The sequence below is a fragment of the Phytophthora ramorum genome (assembly GCF_020800215.1).
Source record: "Phytophthora ramorum isolate Pr-102 chromosome Unknown Phyram_PR-102_s0012, whole genome shotgun sequence".
Classification (NCBI taxonomy): domain Eukaryota; phylum Oomycota; class Peronosporomycetes; order Peronosporales; family Peronosporaceae; genus Phytophthora; species Phytophthora ramorum.
Genome location: NW_027150658.1, coordinates 1,391,099 through 1,407,800, shown reverse-complemented (window position 1 = coordinate 1,407,800; position 16,702 = coordinate 1,391,099). Strand labels below are relative to the sequence as shown.

The 16,702-nt window shown below is 56.9% G+C and overlaps 1 protein-coding gene across 1 annotated transcript; it reads left to right on the top strand.

The window, feature by feature from the left end:
• Nucleotides 1-1,631: 1,631 nt before the first annotated feature.
• On the top strand, nt 1,632-3,110 carry KRP23_11684 (putative niacin/nicotinamide transporter NaiP; the record flags this gene model as incomplete). The annotated part of the gene is made up of 1 exon (XM_067882253.1): nt 1,632-3,110. The coding sequence occupies one exon, from the start codon at nt 1,632-1,634 to the stop codon at nt 3,108-3,110; it is 1,479 nt and encodes a 492-aa protein (XP_067740521.1).
• Between the last annotated feature and the right edge of the window lie 13,592 nt (nt 3,111-16,702).

Genomic DNA, 16,702 nt, shown 5'->3' with positions numbered 1-16,702 from the left:
AGCACTTTGAGTTGTTGCAGTCGGGTCTGGACCGAGAAGGTGTGTCTCGCCCGTCACCGTCGATGCCTGCACTGGAGTACAGCGACAAGCGCGCTGCGACGGAGCTGACGCAGGCCAAGTTCCTGATGCAGCGCTTCTTCCGCATGTACTGGCGCACGGCGTCGTACAACCTGACGCGCTTCAGCCTCGCATTGATTCTTGGAATATTGTTCGGCGTGACCTACGTCAGCGCTGAGTACTCCTCGTACGCCGGCATCAACTCGGGTATGGGCATGCTGTTCTGCACGACTGGTTTCATCGGCTTCATCGCATTCACGAGCGTCATGCCAATCTCGTCCGATGATCGCATTGCGTTTTACCGCGAACGTGCGTCGCAGACGTACAACGCTCTCTGGTACTTTGTCGGTTCCACACTGGTGGAGATCCCGTACGTCTTCTTCAGCACGCTGCTGTTCATGGCTCCGTTCTACCCCATGGTCGGCTTCACGGGCGTCAAAAGCTTCCTCGCGTACTGGGTGCACCTGTCACTGCACGTGCTGTGGCAGGCGTACTTCGGCCAGCTCATGACGTACCTCATGCCGACGATGGAGGTGGCTCAAGTGTTCGGAATCCTGCTCGCGTCCATTTTCTTCTTGTTCAACGGCTTCAACCCGCCCGGAAGCGCCATCCCGACGGGCTACAAGTGGCTGTACCACGCCTCGCCTCAGAAGTACAGCCTCGCTCTCGTTTCTGCCATCGCGTTCGGCGACTGTCCGAGCGACGGTGACGGCTCGGAGATCGGCTGCCAGGTCATGACGGGCGTGCCCCCGTCACTGCCAGAGAACCTCACGGTGAAGGACTACTTGGAGGACGTCTTCTTGATGAAGCACAGCGAGATCTGGAAGAACTTTAGCATCGTGTTGGGCATCATCGTGGTCACCCGACTGCTAGGGCTGTTAGCTCTGCGCTTCGTGAACCACCAGAAGAAGTAGACACCGCCACCGCCACCGACACCGCCACCGACACCGCCACCGACACCGCCAGTGAGACGCCAAGGTGTGTACATACCATTTCTTACCATCGCTAATACACGTTCGATTGCCTTCGTCTTCTCTGCTGTGACGCGTCCTTCTGGCCGCAAGTGCAAAACGCCCGAGTGGCGATGCTGGGTAGGCTCTGCGTTGCGCACGGAGGCGGCAAGCGCTGCCAGGTCGAAGGCTGCTCCAAGCGTGGCAGCTGCATCACTTGGTGACACAGTCCAGAAATCCGTGGATGTGCACAGTAGCATTTCTACCGTACCCAGATCATTTATTAGATCGCTGGACTCTCGATGCACAACTCGGGAAATCAACAACGGAGCGGGTCAAGAAGTGAAGCGTCCTCGCTTAATGTTACCCGCCGACGAATGTGTTCACTTGTTCGCAGGGCTAGGCTGCTTCCAGAAGATGGGCGCTTCACCGACTGCGCCCGAAGCTCTGTGGGGAACATCTGCTCAAACACGAGCATGTGCATATATCCATAATATGGTGACGGTGGTGTGTTTGCCTGTCCAATAATACGTGCTGGGCAGCAGACTGCCGGGCAGTGGGCGGGACCCCGACACATCTGCTCTGGATGTTTTGCAGGTTCTGATCCTCAACCAACCAGCACACATGGCTCAGAACTCAGTCCTCACTTTGCAATCGATCTCGGAAGGCAGCAGACAAATTCGCACCATGCGGGACCCAGTTGTCGAGTCCCCCAATAGGCCTCAACATCGGCTGCTCATCTCGCCTCTCAAGTCGCTGCACTCGGATCAGAGTGTCGACGCTCGACTGAACGCGCTTGAGTCCTGCCTGTCATGGGTCTACATTCGACTGCTGTTGCTCATGGGCGCAAGTTGGGCGATTCAAGCGGCTGAGCTCGTCCTGCTCATTTTCACTCGAGTGATTGTCGCCGACGACATTGGAATGGGAGAGCAGGCATTAGAAATCTTCGGAGCCAGCATTTTGATGGGGTCGGTGGCTGGAGGACCAATCTTTGGTCATGTTGCAGACGCTTTCGGGAGACGGAAAGCACTGTTGCTCGCCATGGTGTTGTCAGTTGGCGGGCTCGCTGTATCGGCTCAAGCAGAAGCTGAGTACGTGCTCATCATCGGCCGTGTTGTTACTGGTCTTGGATTTGGTGGGCAATTTTCGTCGACGCTTGTGCTTCTTCAAGAATTGGTTCCACGCTCAATGCGTGGTCGTGTCGTATCGCTGCTGGATGCTTTCACGGGTCTTGGTGGTATGGTTGGTGTGGGTCTAGCATTTGCTGTCGAGCCTTGGTTAAAATGGCGCACTACCTACATGCTCGTGTGTAGTTTTGTGCTTTACACGGTAGTGCTGCACTTTACTATTCCCGAATCACCGCGTTGGCTCGCTAGCGTTGGCCGTATGGAGGAAGCCTATGCTGCTGTGGAGAAGATAGAGCGTTTGCACCATCTCCAGCCACCTAGTGATGATATCCCGAAGATTGTGTTGGGTTTTAAGTCCGTTTTCGCGCCACTTCCTTCGTCCACGATAAGACCGTCGTCCTGCAAGCAGATGACCCCCATACTTTCACTGTTGACGCTGTGGATTGCCATTACGCTGTCTTCCTACACACTTGGGATCTACGTTCCGACGCTTATCGGCCTCGAAGGTTTCAACATGTTTAAGAGCTGGAGCACAGTTGCGCTGGTAAGTGCCGCCCAAGTCCTCGGGTCTGTCGTAGCTGCACTGGTTCTGGACACTTACGGACCGCAGCGATCCTTATCTTGCTTCGCGACGATGGCGGCTATCACCTCTGTCGTGCTGAGCTACGTGCCGTGGTCCCCCGCCTTTGTCATTACTGGTTCCTTCTTGGTGACTTCGCTGCTCTCTGGCTGCTGGAGCTGCGTTCTCTCGTACAGTCCCGGACATTTTACAACAGCTCGTCGCGGGCGAGGAATGGGCTACGCTGTCGGCGCCAGTCGCTTGGTTGCTACCGGTATTTGCTACATGTACAACCATTGGGCCCTCTCGGTTGCTGCTCTGTGTTGGATCTTCGGTGGTCTGTTAATGGTAGTAGCGGTTGGCGTTGTACCTTACTTTGGTCACAATCCAGATAAAGAAGATGACACCGGCTCATGAGCATCGGGATGGCAGACCGACGTGGAAGAAAGCGAAGCAGTGGAGGAATTGACTTAGGAAAACGATGATTTTGTAGTACATGTATTATACATGCTGTTTGAGTTTGATCGATGTCCCTCTCGTTCTACCTCGAAGTAAAATCCACCGTGTGGAGGGAGGAACTCGCGTTCACATCGTCAATTCGGTCATCTGGGCCCCAAATCTCCCGTAAACTTCAAACTCGCCCCCCCGAATTGGTGTCGCGTATTTCAACCGGTCTGTCTGTTCAGGGCACTCCTCGTTCACAAGACGATCCAGAATCATTTTCATAAGTCGGGCCGCAACCGCGTCAAAAATATATTTTTCAAAATTATTGCATTGTAGTAATTCGATGCTTTAAACCGAAAGAAGCAGCGACGTCCGCGCCGAGCATCTACCGCTTCTGGTGATTCACGAAGCGCATGGCCCACAGCGTCAGCAGGCGGAAGAAGACCACGAAGGCGAGCACGATGGCGCCGTTCTGCCAGATCTCGCTGTGCTTCATCAGGAACACGCTGTCGAGATACTCCTTCACCGTCAGATCGGTGGGGAGGGACGGTGGCACGTTCGTCATGTGCTTGCAGCCAGTGCCGCTGCCGCTGCCGTCGCTGGAGCAGTCACCAAACACGACGGTCGAGATCGCGGCGAGCGTGTACTTCTGAGGCGTGATGTGGTACAGCCACTTGTAGCCGGTCGGCAGGTCTCCAGCGGGCGGACTGAAACCCATGAAGAGGAGGAAGATCAACGACAAGAGCATGCCCAGGATCTGTGCGACCTCCACGTTGGGCAGCAAGAAAACCAGGAACTCACCAATGTACGCCTGCAGCAACACGTGCAGCGACATGGCCACCCAGAACGTAAGGAAGCTCCCGAAGCCAGTGAAGCCCACCATGGGGTAGAAGGTCGCCATGAACAGCAGCACGGCCACGAAAGTGTACGGGATCTCCGCCACACTCGAGCCGAAGAAATACCAGAACGCGTTGTACGTCTGCGCTGCGCGCTCGCGGTAGAAGACAGCCCGCTCCTCGGAGGCGACGGGCAGGATGCTGTTGAACGAGCCGATGCCGAGAAACCCCACCGCCAAGTACATCATTCCCATGCCCGAGTTGATGCCGGAGTACGAAGTGTATTCGGCGCCGACGTACGTGATGCCGAAAACGAGGCCCAACACCAAGGACACGAAGAAGCGAGTCAAGTTGAACGACGCCGTGCGCCAGTACATGCGGAAGAAGCGCTGCATCAGGAACTTGGCCTGCGTCTGCTCCGTCGCGGCTCGCTTGTCGCTGTACTCCAGTGCAGGCATCGACGGTGACGGGCGAGACACACCTTCTCGGTCCAGACCCGACTGCAACAACTCAAAGTGCTTGCTCGCCTGGAACACCTCCACGAAGTCCGTCTTGTCGCCGTTGCTGTTGCCCACACCCGCGCCGATAACCTCCAGCATCCACGTGGCCGGGTTGTAGTTGTCCTCGAGCTTGGTCACGCCGTCGATACCCTCGAAGTACGCGATCATCTCGCTCGCGTTCTTGCCCAACTCGCCAGCGAACACCGTCTCACCGCCGCGCTTCAGCAGCAGCAAGCTGTCGAACACGCTGAAGACCTCCGTCGACGGCTGGTGGATGGTGCACACGACCGTGCGGCCCGTGTCCGCCACCTTGCGCACGCCGTCCATGATGAGCTTGGCGGAGCGCGCGTCCAGGCCGCTCGTGGGCTCGTCCAGGAACAGCACGCTGGGCTGCGCCGCCAGCTCCACGCCGATGGTTAGGCGCTTCATCTGCTCCACGGAGCTGCCGCGGATGATCTGGTCGGCGATCGGGTGCAGGTCCAGCAGGTCCAGGCACTCGTTCACCGAGTCGTACTTGTTGCTGTCGGGGACGTCAACGCCCTGGCGCAGGAACGCGCTGAACGTGAGCGCCTCGCGGATGGTGGCGGACTCGGAGTGGATGTCCATCTGCTCGCAGTAGCCCGTGGATCGGCGGATGGCCAGGTCGGTGGCCGGGTGGCCGTTGAGCAGGATCTGGCCCGCGATCTTGCCGCCCGTCTTGCGTCCGGCGATCACGTCCATGAGCGTAGTCTTGCCGGCGCCCGACGATCCCATGAGCGCCGTGATGGTGCCGGGCAGCGCGTATCCGCTGATCCCCTTGAGCAGGTCGATGGTGTCCTTGGGGTTTGACGGGTCCGGCACGGTGTACCAGAGGTCCTTGAAGGCCACCGTGACCGGCACGAAGTGCTTTTCCGTGGCCGGGGCTACGGACAGCAGTGTCTCGCCTCCAGACGGCGAACTGCGTGGCGTGCGGACAAGACTGTAGTCGTCTGAAACCTCGTTCTGGTCCAGGGTCACGTTTTCGGGAGCCTCGTATCGGTGGTATTCCAGCGCAATATACGAGAGGAACATGAAGAAGATGTACGCGGCTCCCATGTAAACGATACCGTACCAGAGCCAAAACTTCTCCGTCGGCACCTCGAACGTATTGAGCGAATAGTCTCCGACGGTCTGGTTGAAGCTTTCGCAGAAGTTGACGTCGCCGTAGGAGCATCGATCAAAAGCTGCGTCGCTGTACTGGTTCACGGCCAAGGCGCGCACGCACCAAGCGATGGGGTTGATCCAGTAAAGCCAGATGAGGTAGTCGGGGATCTGGTCCTTGGTGATCACGAAGCCTCCGAACAAGATGAAGAAGAGGATCGAGACGCTCGAGATCGGGTTGGCCACGTTGAAATTCGGGGCCGCCGACGCCAGGAAAAAGAAGAAAGCCGTAAACGCGATGTTCGTGATGCACAGCATCAAAATGAACAAGAAGTACGCGCCGATGGTATCCACGAAGCCGCACATCCAGTAGACGATGGACCCGAACACCACGCTCTCCAAGACAATCGGCGGCAGCTGACTGGCAGAACTTGAAAGCACGTACGACGCCGTCCGGAAGAAGTTGGCGCCGCGCTGCTTGTAAAACACTTCACGCGCTGCCATGACCGTCGGGATCTGCGCGGACTGGCCCAGCGACAGACACAGGACCGACGCGAAAATGACGCCCATGACCAACTGCGCGTTGGTTGGGTCGAACTGGTAGAAGACGCTCGAGTACAGCAAGCCCATGATGGTGTTCATGACCAAACGACCGATGAGTGCCGCCGAGTCGCGCATCGTCACCCTTATTTGCCGCTTCATGAGCAACGAGGTGCTGTCCCAAAAGTTCTGGTGGAACTCAGGCTGGGCGTCCATGTGCGTCTGCTTGTCCTGGATGAGTCCAGGGTGCACGGGGTTCTCGAGATCTTCAAGCAGTCGCTGGTAGATAGGCGAGCGCTCGAACGCGCCGGCGAAGTCACTCGCCGTTCGCGGAATGGAGCTACCTCGGGCAACTTCCACTTCATACTGCGCCTGCTTGCTGGTACCAAGATCCAGGAGGAAATCAGCCACGTCGCGGCGAGGCGGACACTTGAAGCCCAGACCCTCGAAGTGTTCCAGCGCCTCAGCGCGCGGACCATGGTACATGACGTGGCCCTCGTTCAGGATCACCACGTCGTCGAACAGGTCAAACACCTCGGGCGAGGGCTGCAGCAACGAGATCACGACCGTCTTGCGGAACTGCTTGGCGATGCTGCGCTGCGTGGTGATGATGTCGAAGGTGGCGGCGCTGTCGAGGCCCGTGCTGATCTCGTCCATCATCATGACGTACTTGTTGCCGAACTCCATCTCGCCCGTGGTCACGCGCTTGCGCTCGCCGCCGGACACGCCGCGCGTCATGGCGTCGCCCACGATGGTGTTCTGGCAGTTGTCGAGTCCGAGCTGCTGGATGACGATGTCCGGGTAGTGCTTGAACATGGCTGTGGCGGCGTCGAGCGCGGCCTTGTTCTCCTCGGGCGTGCCGTTGATGAAGTGCTGCTCTTCACGCTTTGACAGGCCACCACCGCAGCACGCGTGCGCGAACTCGAGCGTTTCTTTCACGCTCAGCAGCGAGTAGTGCTTGTCGCGCTGCGTCACGTACGACACGAACTGCGGGAGGTGCTTGTGCATGTTACTGGCCGACGAACCGTTGTACGTCACCTCGCCGTCCATGGCAATGTTCTTCTCGACGGGGAAGCGGCCGCTGAGCAGCTTCATGAGGGACGACTTGCCCGACCCGGGCTGGCCCAGCACGAGTGTGATGGTGCCCGGCTTGAAGACGCCGCTGACGTTCTTGAGGATCTGCTTCTTGACCACATGCTTGCTGGAACGCACTTCACGGAAGCCGTTCTTGAGGACGTTTACCAGCGTGGGCAGCTCCGTCTGGACGTCGGTCTCGTCCTTGACCATGATGTCGGCCGAGATGGACACGCCCTGGAAGCGCACCTCCATCTGCGGGAGGCTCTTTCCGAGCGCCTTCTCCATGCGGGAGGCGACGTGGTCGTGCAGTGCCTGCGGGCCTCGAGCCATGAGCGTCTTGCCGTTGTCGTACTCGATGGTGGCGCGCATTGGCGCGTCTGGATTTGTTGCAGCCATGTCTGTCTGCGATTCTGTGCGGTCTGAGTCGTCTGGTCTACTGAACCGGAGGCTGCTGTGCCTAGGAGGACTCAAATTGCAAAGTGACTTGACGCATCGCGTCCAACCTGCACGACGGCAGGTTTAACGACGCGGCGGCCAACTGGTGGTGCGACCGCTGATCTTTCCCATACCAAGCTTTTTGTTTACGACCGTGGTACGGGCCAATCAGCGGCGTGGATTCCCGATTATGGGACGGAATCAACGACCAACACTCCGCCCATGTTGACTCCCGGTTGACTCTCGATATACATGTACATTTACTGACCGGCATCAGGCAACGCTACGTTCGCTAACGCTACGATAAGGTCTCCGATTACCGGACGGAAAACGACGTGGTTGTCACAGGTCAAAGCGTTTTTGGAAGGGAAAGGTTTGATGTATTTGTGACCAGCGGTTATAATTATTCCTACGATTCGTCGACCTCTGCCTTGCCTTTGACTGCCGCTTCCACCTCTGCTTCCTCGATTGCGAAGTAACGTTGCTTCTCCCATTCTCCCTGTTTGGAGACTTGGTTCCTGTTTAGGTATTCTCGCGAAAGTGGTCTCTTCCGGGGAAAAGCCCACGGTTCGTAAGCTCGACGCTGCCTCAGTACACAAAGCTTGAAAGTATCCTTTCGCCGACACTGTACCCCAAGGTAAGTCTCGTTTTGTCTTCGGTTGAGATCGGTGGTAGATACATTTGCAGTGTCTGTTGCGCTTCGTGACAGTGGTTGTCACTGCATCTTATCAGTGGCAGTATTTGGATAGTTTGGTAGGACACTTCGCTATCGACAGTGCTGCCTCCCACTCGTTTTGGAATTTGCTTGCGCTAACAACAGCACGGACCCGCAAGGGAAGAAAAATAAGTTAGAGGACTCTTTTTGTTGTGCCATACTGTAGACTAAGTACAATGCTGAACGCCAGCCAACGCGTCGCAATTGACATTAGTGACAAGTGGACAGGATACATGTAGCACCGCTGCCCACACCTCGCTCTCAGCGTGATACAGGCCTTTCGCCCGGCTCTTTGCCAAGTCGGGAATCAACATCGCTGCCACAACGCGAAAACGCACATCGCACTATTGTTAGCGAGCGTTTTCTCGTTCCTCCATCTGCACGCCAGCGGATACCTGCGACTACAATAACAGGCAGCTTTGCAAGCCTTGATGGCGCGCGCAGCTTCTGACTACCGATACAAGTGGGAATCAACCGGGAGTCAACATGGGCGGAGTGTTGGTCGTTGATTCCGTCCCATAATCGGGAATCCACGCCGCTGATTGGCCCGTACCACGGTCGTAAACAAAAAGCTTGGTATGGGTAAGCTCAGCGGTCGCACCACCAGTTGGCCGCCGCGTCGTTAAACCTGCCGTCGTGCAGGTTGAACGCGATGCGTCAAGTCACTTTGCAATTTGAGTCCTCCTAGGCACAGCAGCCTCCGGTTCAGTAGACCAGACGACTCAGACCGCAAAGAATCGCAGACAGACATGGCTGCAACAAATCCAGACGCGCCAATGCGCGCCACCATCGAGTACGACAACGGCAAGACGCTCATGGCTCGAGGCCCGCAGGCACTGCACGACCACGTCGCCTCCCGCATGGAGAAGGCGCTCGGAAAGAGCCTCCCGCAGATGGAGGTGCGCTTCCAGGGCGTGTCCATCTCGGCCGACATCATGGTCAAGGACGAGACCGACGTCCAGACGGAGCTGCCCACGCTGGTAAACGTCCTCAAGAACGGCTTCCGTGAAGTGCGTTCCAGCAAGCATGTGGTCAAGAAGCAGATCCTCAAGAACGTCAGCGGCGTCTTCAAGCCGGGCACCATCACACTCGTGCTGGGCCAGCCCGGGTCGGGCAAGTCGTCCCTCATGAAGCTGCTCAGCGGCCGCTTCCCCGTCGAGAAGAACATTGCCATGGACGGCGAGGTGACGTACAACGGTTCGTCGGCCAGTAACATGCACAAGCGCCTCCCCCAGTTCGTGTCGTACGTGACGCAGCGCGACAAGCACTACTCGCTGCTGAGCGTGAAAGAGACGCTCGAGTTCGCGCACGCGTGCTGCGGTGGTGGCCTGTCAAAGCGTGAAGAGCAGCACTTCATCAACGGCACGCCCGAGGAGAACAAGGCCGCGCTCGACGCCGCCACAGCCATGTTCAAGCACTACCCGGACATCGTCATCCAGCAGCTCGGACTCGACAACTGCCAGAACACCATCGTGGGCGACGCCATGACGCGCGGCGTGTCCGGCGGCGAGCGCAAGCGCGTGACCACGGGCGAGATGGAGTTCGGCAACAAGTACGTCATGATGATGGACGAGATCAGCACGGGCCTCGACAGCGCCGCCACCTTCGACATCATCACCACGCAGCGCAGCATCGCCAAGCAGTTCCGCAAGACGGTCGTGATCTCGTTGCTGCAGCCCTCGCCCGAGGTGTTTGACCTGTTCGACGACGTGGTGATCCTGAACGAGGGCCACGTCATGTACCATGGTCCGCGCGCTGAGGCGCTGGAACACTTCGAGGGTCTGGGCTTCAAGTGTCCGCCTCGCCGCGACGTGGCTGATTTCCTCCTGGATCTTGGTACCAGCAAGCAGGCGCAGTATGAAGTGGAAGTTGCCCGAGGTAGCTCCATTCCGCGAACGGCGAGTGACTTCGCCGGCGCGTTCGAGCGCTCGCCTATCTACCAGCGACTGCTTGAAGATCTCGAGAACCCCGTGCACCCTGGACTCATCCAGGACAAGCAGACGCACATGGACGCCCAGCCTGAGTTCCACCAGAACTTTTGGGACAGCACCTCGTTGCTCATGAAGCGGCAAATAAGGGTGACGATGCGCGACTCGGCGGCACTCATCGGTCGTTTGGTCATGAACACCATCATGGGCTTGCTGTACTCGAGCGTCTTCTACCAGTTCGACCCAACCAACGCGCAGTTGGTCATGGGCGTCATTTTCGCGTCGGTCCTGTGTCTGTCGCTGGGCCAGTCCGCGCAGATCCCGACGGTCATGGCAGCGCGTGAAGTGTTTTACAAGCAGCGCGGCGCCAACTTCTTCCGGACGGCGTCGTACGTGCTTTCAAGTTCTGCCAGTCAGCTGCCGCCGATTGTCTTGGAGAGCGTGGTGTTCGGGTCCATCGTCTACTGGATGTGCGGCTTCGTGGATACCATCGGCGCGTACTTCTTGTTCATTTTGATGCTGTGCATCACGAACATCGCGTTTACGGCTTTCTTCTTTTTCCTGGCGTCGGCGGCCCCGAATTTCAACGTGGCCAACCCGATCTCGAGCGTCTCGATCCTCTTCTTCATCTTGTTCGGAGGCTTCGTGATCACCAAGGACCAGATCCCCGACTACCTCATCTGGCTTTACTGGATCAACCCCATCGCTTGGTGCGTGCGCGCCTTGGCCGTGAACCAGTACAGCGACGCAGCTTTTGATCGATGCTCCTACGGCGACGTCAACTTCTGCGAAAGCTTCAACCAGACCGTCGGAGACTATTCGCTCAATACGTTCGAGGTGCCGACGGAGAAGTTTTGGCTCTGGTACGGTATCGTTTACATGGGAGCCGCGTACATCTTCTTCATGTTCCTCTCGTATATTGCGCTGGAATACCACCGATACGAGGCTCCCGAAAACGTGACCCTGGACCAGAACGAGGTTTCAGACGACTACAGTCTTGTCCGCACGCCACGCAGTTCGCCGTCTGGAGGCGAGACACTGCTGTCCGTAGCCCCGGCCACGGAAAAGCACTTCGTGCCGGTCACGGTGGCCTTCAAGGACCTCTGGTACACCGTGCCGGACCCGTCAAACCCCAAGGACACCATCGACCTGCTCAAGGGGATCAGCGGATACGCGCTGCCCGGCACCATCACGGCGCTCATGGGATCGTCGGGCGCCGGCAAGACTACGCTCATGGACGTGATCGCCGGACGCAAGACGGGCGGCAAGATCACGGGCCAGATCCTGCTCAACGGCCACCCGGCCACCGACCTGGCCATCCGCCGATCCACGGGCTACTGCGAGCAGATGGACATCCACTCCGAGTCCGCCACCATCCGCGAGGCACTCACGTTCAGTGCGTTCCTGCGCCAGGGCGTTGACGTCCCCGACAGCAACAAGTACGACTCGGTGAATGAGTGCCTGGACCTGCTGGACCTGCACCCGATCGCCGACCAGATCATCCGCGGCAGCTCCGTGGAGCAGATGAAGCGCCTGACCATCGGCGTGGAGCTGGCGGCGCAGCCCAGCGTGCTGTTCCTGGACGAGCCCACGAGCGGCCTGGACGCGCGCTCCGCCAAGCTCATCATGGACGGCGTGCGCAAGGTGGCGGACACGGGCCGCACGGTCGTGTGCACCATCCACCAGCCGTCGACGGAGGTCTTCAGCGTGTTCGACAGCTTGCTGCTGCTGAAGCGCGGCGGTGAGACGGTGTTCGCTGGCGAGTTGGGCAAGAACGCGAGCGAGATGATCGCGTACTTCGAGGGTATCGACGGCGTGACCAAGCTCGAGGACAACTACAACCCGGCCACGTGGATGCTGGAGGTTATCGGCGCGGGTGTGGGCAACAGCAACGGCGACAGGACGGACTTCGTGAAGGTGTTCCAGGCGAGCAAGCACTTTGAGTTGTTGCAGTCGGGTCTGGACCGAGAAGGTGTGTCTCGCCCGTCATCATCACTGCCAGCTCTGGAGTACAGCGACAAGCGAGCCGCGACGGAGCAGACGCAGGCCAAGTTCCTGATGCAGCGCTTCTTCCGCATGTACTGGCGCACGGCGTCGTTCAACTTGACTCGCTTCTTCGTGTCCTTGGTGCTGGGCCTCGTTTTCGGCATCACGTACGTCGGCGCCGAATACACTTCGTACTCCGGCATCAACTCGGGCATGGGAATGATGTACTTGGCGGTGGGGTTCCTCGGCATCGGCTCGTTCAACAGCATCCTGCCCGTCGCCTCCGAGGAGCGGGCTGTCTTCTACCGCGAGCGCGCAGCGCAGACGTACAACGCGTTCTGGTATTTCTTCGGCTCGAGTGTGGCGGAGATCCCGTACACTTTCGTGGCCGTGCTGCTGTTCATGGCGACCTTCTACCCCATGGTGGGCTTCACTGGCTTCGGGAGCTTCCTTACGTTCTGGGTGGCCATGTCGCTGCACGTGTTGCTGCAGGCGTACATTGGTGAGTTCCTGGTTTTCTTGCTGCCCAACGTGGAGGTCGCACAGATCCTGGGCATGCTCTTGTCGTTGATCTTCCTCCTCTTCATGGGTTTCAGTCCGCCCGCTGGAGACCTGCCGACCGGCTACAAGTGGCTGTACCACATCACGCCTCAGAAGTACACGCTCGCCGCGATCTCGACCGTCGTGTTTGGCGACTGCTCCAGCGACGGCAGCGGCAGCGGCACTGGCTGCAAGCACATGACGAACGTGCCACCGTCCCTCCCCACCGATCTGACGGTGAAGGAGTATCTCGACAGCGTGTTCCTGATGAAGCACAGCGAGATCTGGCAGAACGGCGCCATCGTGCTCGCCTTCGTGGTCTTCTTCCGCCTGCTGACGCTGTGGGCCATGCGCTTCGTGAACCACCAGAAGCGGTAGATGCTCGGTGCCTAGACACTGAGAGTCCTCGGTTGGGGCCCATGCCCTCGATCCACATCGCCGGAAAGACGGACAAGTGGCATCGCGGCTGCCACGAGATGTAGACTGCGATCGCTGAACGGCGTTGCAGCAATGTTATATTGTTTTTTGGGATCAACGGACTAGTACAGCACAATTGTTGATTGTACTAATAATATATTCTTCTACGACTTAATAATGCTACGAATATACTGCCCCGAGCCTAGAAGAGCTGAAAATCTTTTGCAATACCTTTTTTGCAGACCTCCCGAGAGAATGCCAGTTGATTTACGATATCCAGAAGTATTAACGTTTCGCTGTGTGAATGGTAGCGCTAAGCTGGCTCCTGAACGAAACTGAGGCCATTATTTAGTCTGTCTACAACGACACGAAATCCCCATTGTACTACATCGATCACCCTAATTAGTCGTGCCTCGACTATTTACGGTGTACAGCTCGAAGCCCACTGTACCTTGTTTTGAAGACCGTGTTGCTCGAAAATTAGTTGTCAACACTCTAAGAAAAATGCATCACGCAACTGGCCTCCGAGCTCTTTTCTCGATTTAAGGTAGCAAACCCTGCGGGGTGATTACCAAAGGTGCACGACTATTTAGGTCACACAACTAATTAAGGTGAACGGTGTACCAATTCCTGGGCAAAAGTCATCCGTGATGTTTATCTAACGATACTGTAACAAATCCATGCGCCAGAGATTGCATTGAATCCACCGCGAGGAGAGCTTACGGAATACCCATAGTTAACCAAAGAGTACATGCCATTGTCAAGCTCTTTTTACATCTAGTTCACCTTCTACTAGCGACCCAGTCCTGCCTCCAGACTTCAGACCAGGTTCTAGGTCGGTTTCTGATCCGCACACATACGAATCTGCGCCAACAATTATTTGGCTCCAAGTCACTAGACCAAACGGTACGACGCTGACAGCAATGACCACCAGCGCGCCGCCGAAGATCCAGCAGAGCGCAGGCACCGACAGAGTCCAGACATTAAACATATGAGGATACAGATAGCATCCACCGACAGCGGCCAAGCGGCTGATTCCGACAGCGTAGCCCACTCCCCGTCCCCGGCGCACTGTCGTGAAGCACCAGGGCGTGTACGTGAGGACACAGCTCCAGCAACCTGCAAGTAGCGCAGTCGCCAAGAAGGAGCCGATAACAACCCAGCCACGCGACCAAGGCACGTAACTCAACACAACGGAGATGATACCAGCCAGCGTTGCAAACCCTGAGAACGATCGCTGTGGTCCGTAAGTATCCACAACCAATGCAGCTACGACAGAACCGAGCACTTGGGCGACACTCAACACCAAAATGGTGCTCCAGCTGGCGAACATGTTATAGCCGTTGAGGCTGATAAGTGTCGGGACGTAAACCCCTAGAGCGTAAGAAGACAGTGTAATGGCAGCCCACGAAATCCAAAGGAAGAGTGTAGCAGCCATTCGCTGGAGCCATAACCATCTTGATGACGAAAACGCTGAATCTGGGGCAGCAGTGAACTCGAGCATTTCATCGTCGATATCGTGGAGCGGTAGCTGTGTGCCGTGCGAGAGTTCGATCTTTTGCACCATCGCTAAAGCTTCGTCCGTACGACCGACACTAGCCAGCCATCGTGGCGATTCAGGAACGGTGAAGCGCAACACTACAGCGTAAAGCACCCAACCGCAAACCGCCAGATATGTAGTACGCCATTCCAGTCGAGGCGCCACAGCAAAGGCTAAGGCGATGCCAATCATGCCACCGATACCCGAGAAAGCGTCCAGTAGTGACACTACTCGGCCGTGCATAGCGCGTGGAGCCAACTCTTGGACAAGTACAACTGTCGATGAGAACTGGCCACCGAGTCCAAGACCAATCACCACACGCCCAATGATCAGCACGTACTCAACGTTTGCTCGGGCTGATACAGCCAGTCCTCCCAATGAGAGCACCATAGCAATCAAAAGCGCCATCCGTCGGCCGAAGGCGTCTGCAACATGTCCGAAGATTGGGCCTCCAGCCATGGCTCCCATGAAAATGCTGGCCCCGAAGATTTCGAGAACCGGTGTTCCCATTCCGATGTCGTTTGCAACAAGTACCCGTGTGAAGGTGAGCAGCACGAGTTCAGCGGCTTGAAATGACCAACTCACTCCAGTGAGCAACAGGAGTCGAATGTAAAACCATGACAAGCGAGGCTCGAGCGAGTCGAGCCGCTTCTCAATGCTTGAGCTCGGCTGGACAAACTTTTGAGGCGACGCTGGGAGTGATTCTTGTGGGGACTCGATAGCTTGGTACGGCATGGTGTGGATTGGTCCGCTGCCAATTTGAAAGTGACAAGCGTGGGAACTATAATAGTCTGGCTAAGTGGACACGTTTTGGCAGGATAAAGAGCAGATCTGGACGGTCCAGCATGTACTGCGTACAGTCTGTCTGCTGCAGACTCTGTAAGCCTTCATCATCAAACGTGACTGGTGTGACACATTTCACATCCTAACAGCACTAAAAGCCCGTAGATTACGCTGACCTACAAGTACAGACAATCCTCTCCTTTGTGATAGCGTCGGGAACCACCACATTATCACTCGCTGGAGTTATTACAAGGCAGAAATGTGCCGTAAAATTGGTACATTTGAACTTAACAGCTCTACAGCGTCGACGTACAGCAGGCAGTACTGTGGAGCATCGAGAGCTGGAACGCCCTGCTTCCCAGCGTCTTCAGTAACTGCTGGAAGAAGACTGGCTTGCTTGACTACTACACGTGCGAGTACGCCGAGCCGGGCGTGGAGGATGACATCGTGAACGAGCTGGCAGAGATGCTGACGCGTCTCCACCCCTCGAATCCGATGTCGGTTGAAGAGCTGCTGAACCCACCGGACGAGAACATCCTCGCGGATGAACCAACGGACGAAGATTTCTGCCGGGTCGAGTCTTCAGAGCGCGAGAATGGGTGCGGTCAAGATGTCGGTGATGGCGGTATCGAGGACGAAGAAGAAGAAAGCACTTCTTCAACCTATCCAACGCCCGAAAACCTGTCCACAGAGGAGCTGAAGGAGCGTCTTCAATGGATAGCACAACTTTTCGTTACCGCCGGTGCGATGGGGGTCCGTTCAAGGGACGTTATCGGGCTTCGAACGATGCAGCGAGTATTTAGAGAGGAGCTTGCGTGTAGACAAGGCCACAAGCAGCAAAAGTCGATGCTCGACTTCTTCGGACGTCCTGCACCAAATGGACCTTAGCAATAGTTAAGCACCTTTGAATAGTGATAATGACGTGTTTTGTATCACAAACCAGTAACTAGAGGGTAGAGGTATATTTGACTCGTGCTTGTATGGTGACGGTCATCGGGAGCCCTCCCCATATCTCTCCGTGGAGGGTATCACTACTCAGGATATCACGACCGAGAGGATTGTCTGTAGCGAACAGCGTATTGCTTCACCCAACGAGAAAATAAAATACGGCACCCTACCATATAACTTACGACGAAGCTTCGTCCCCAA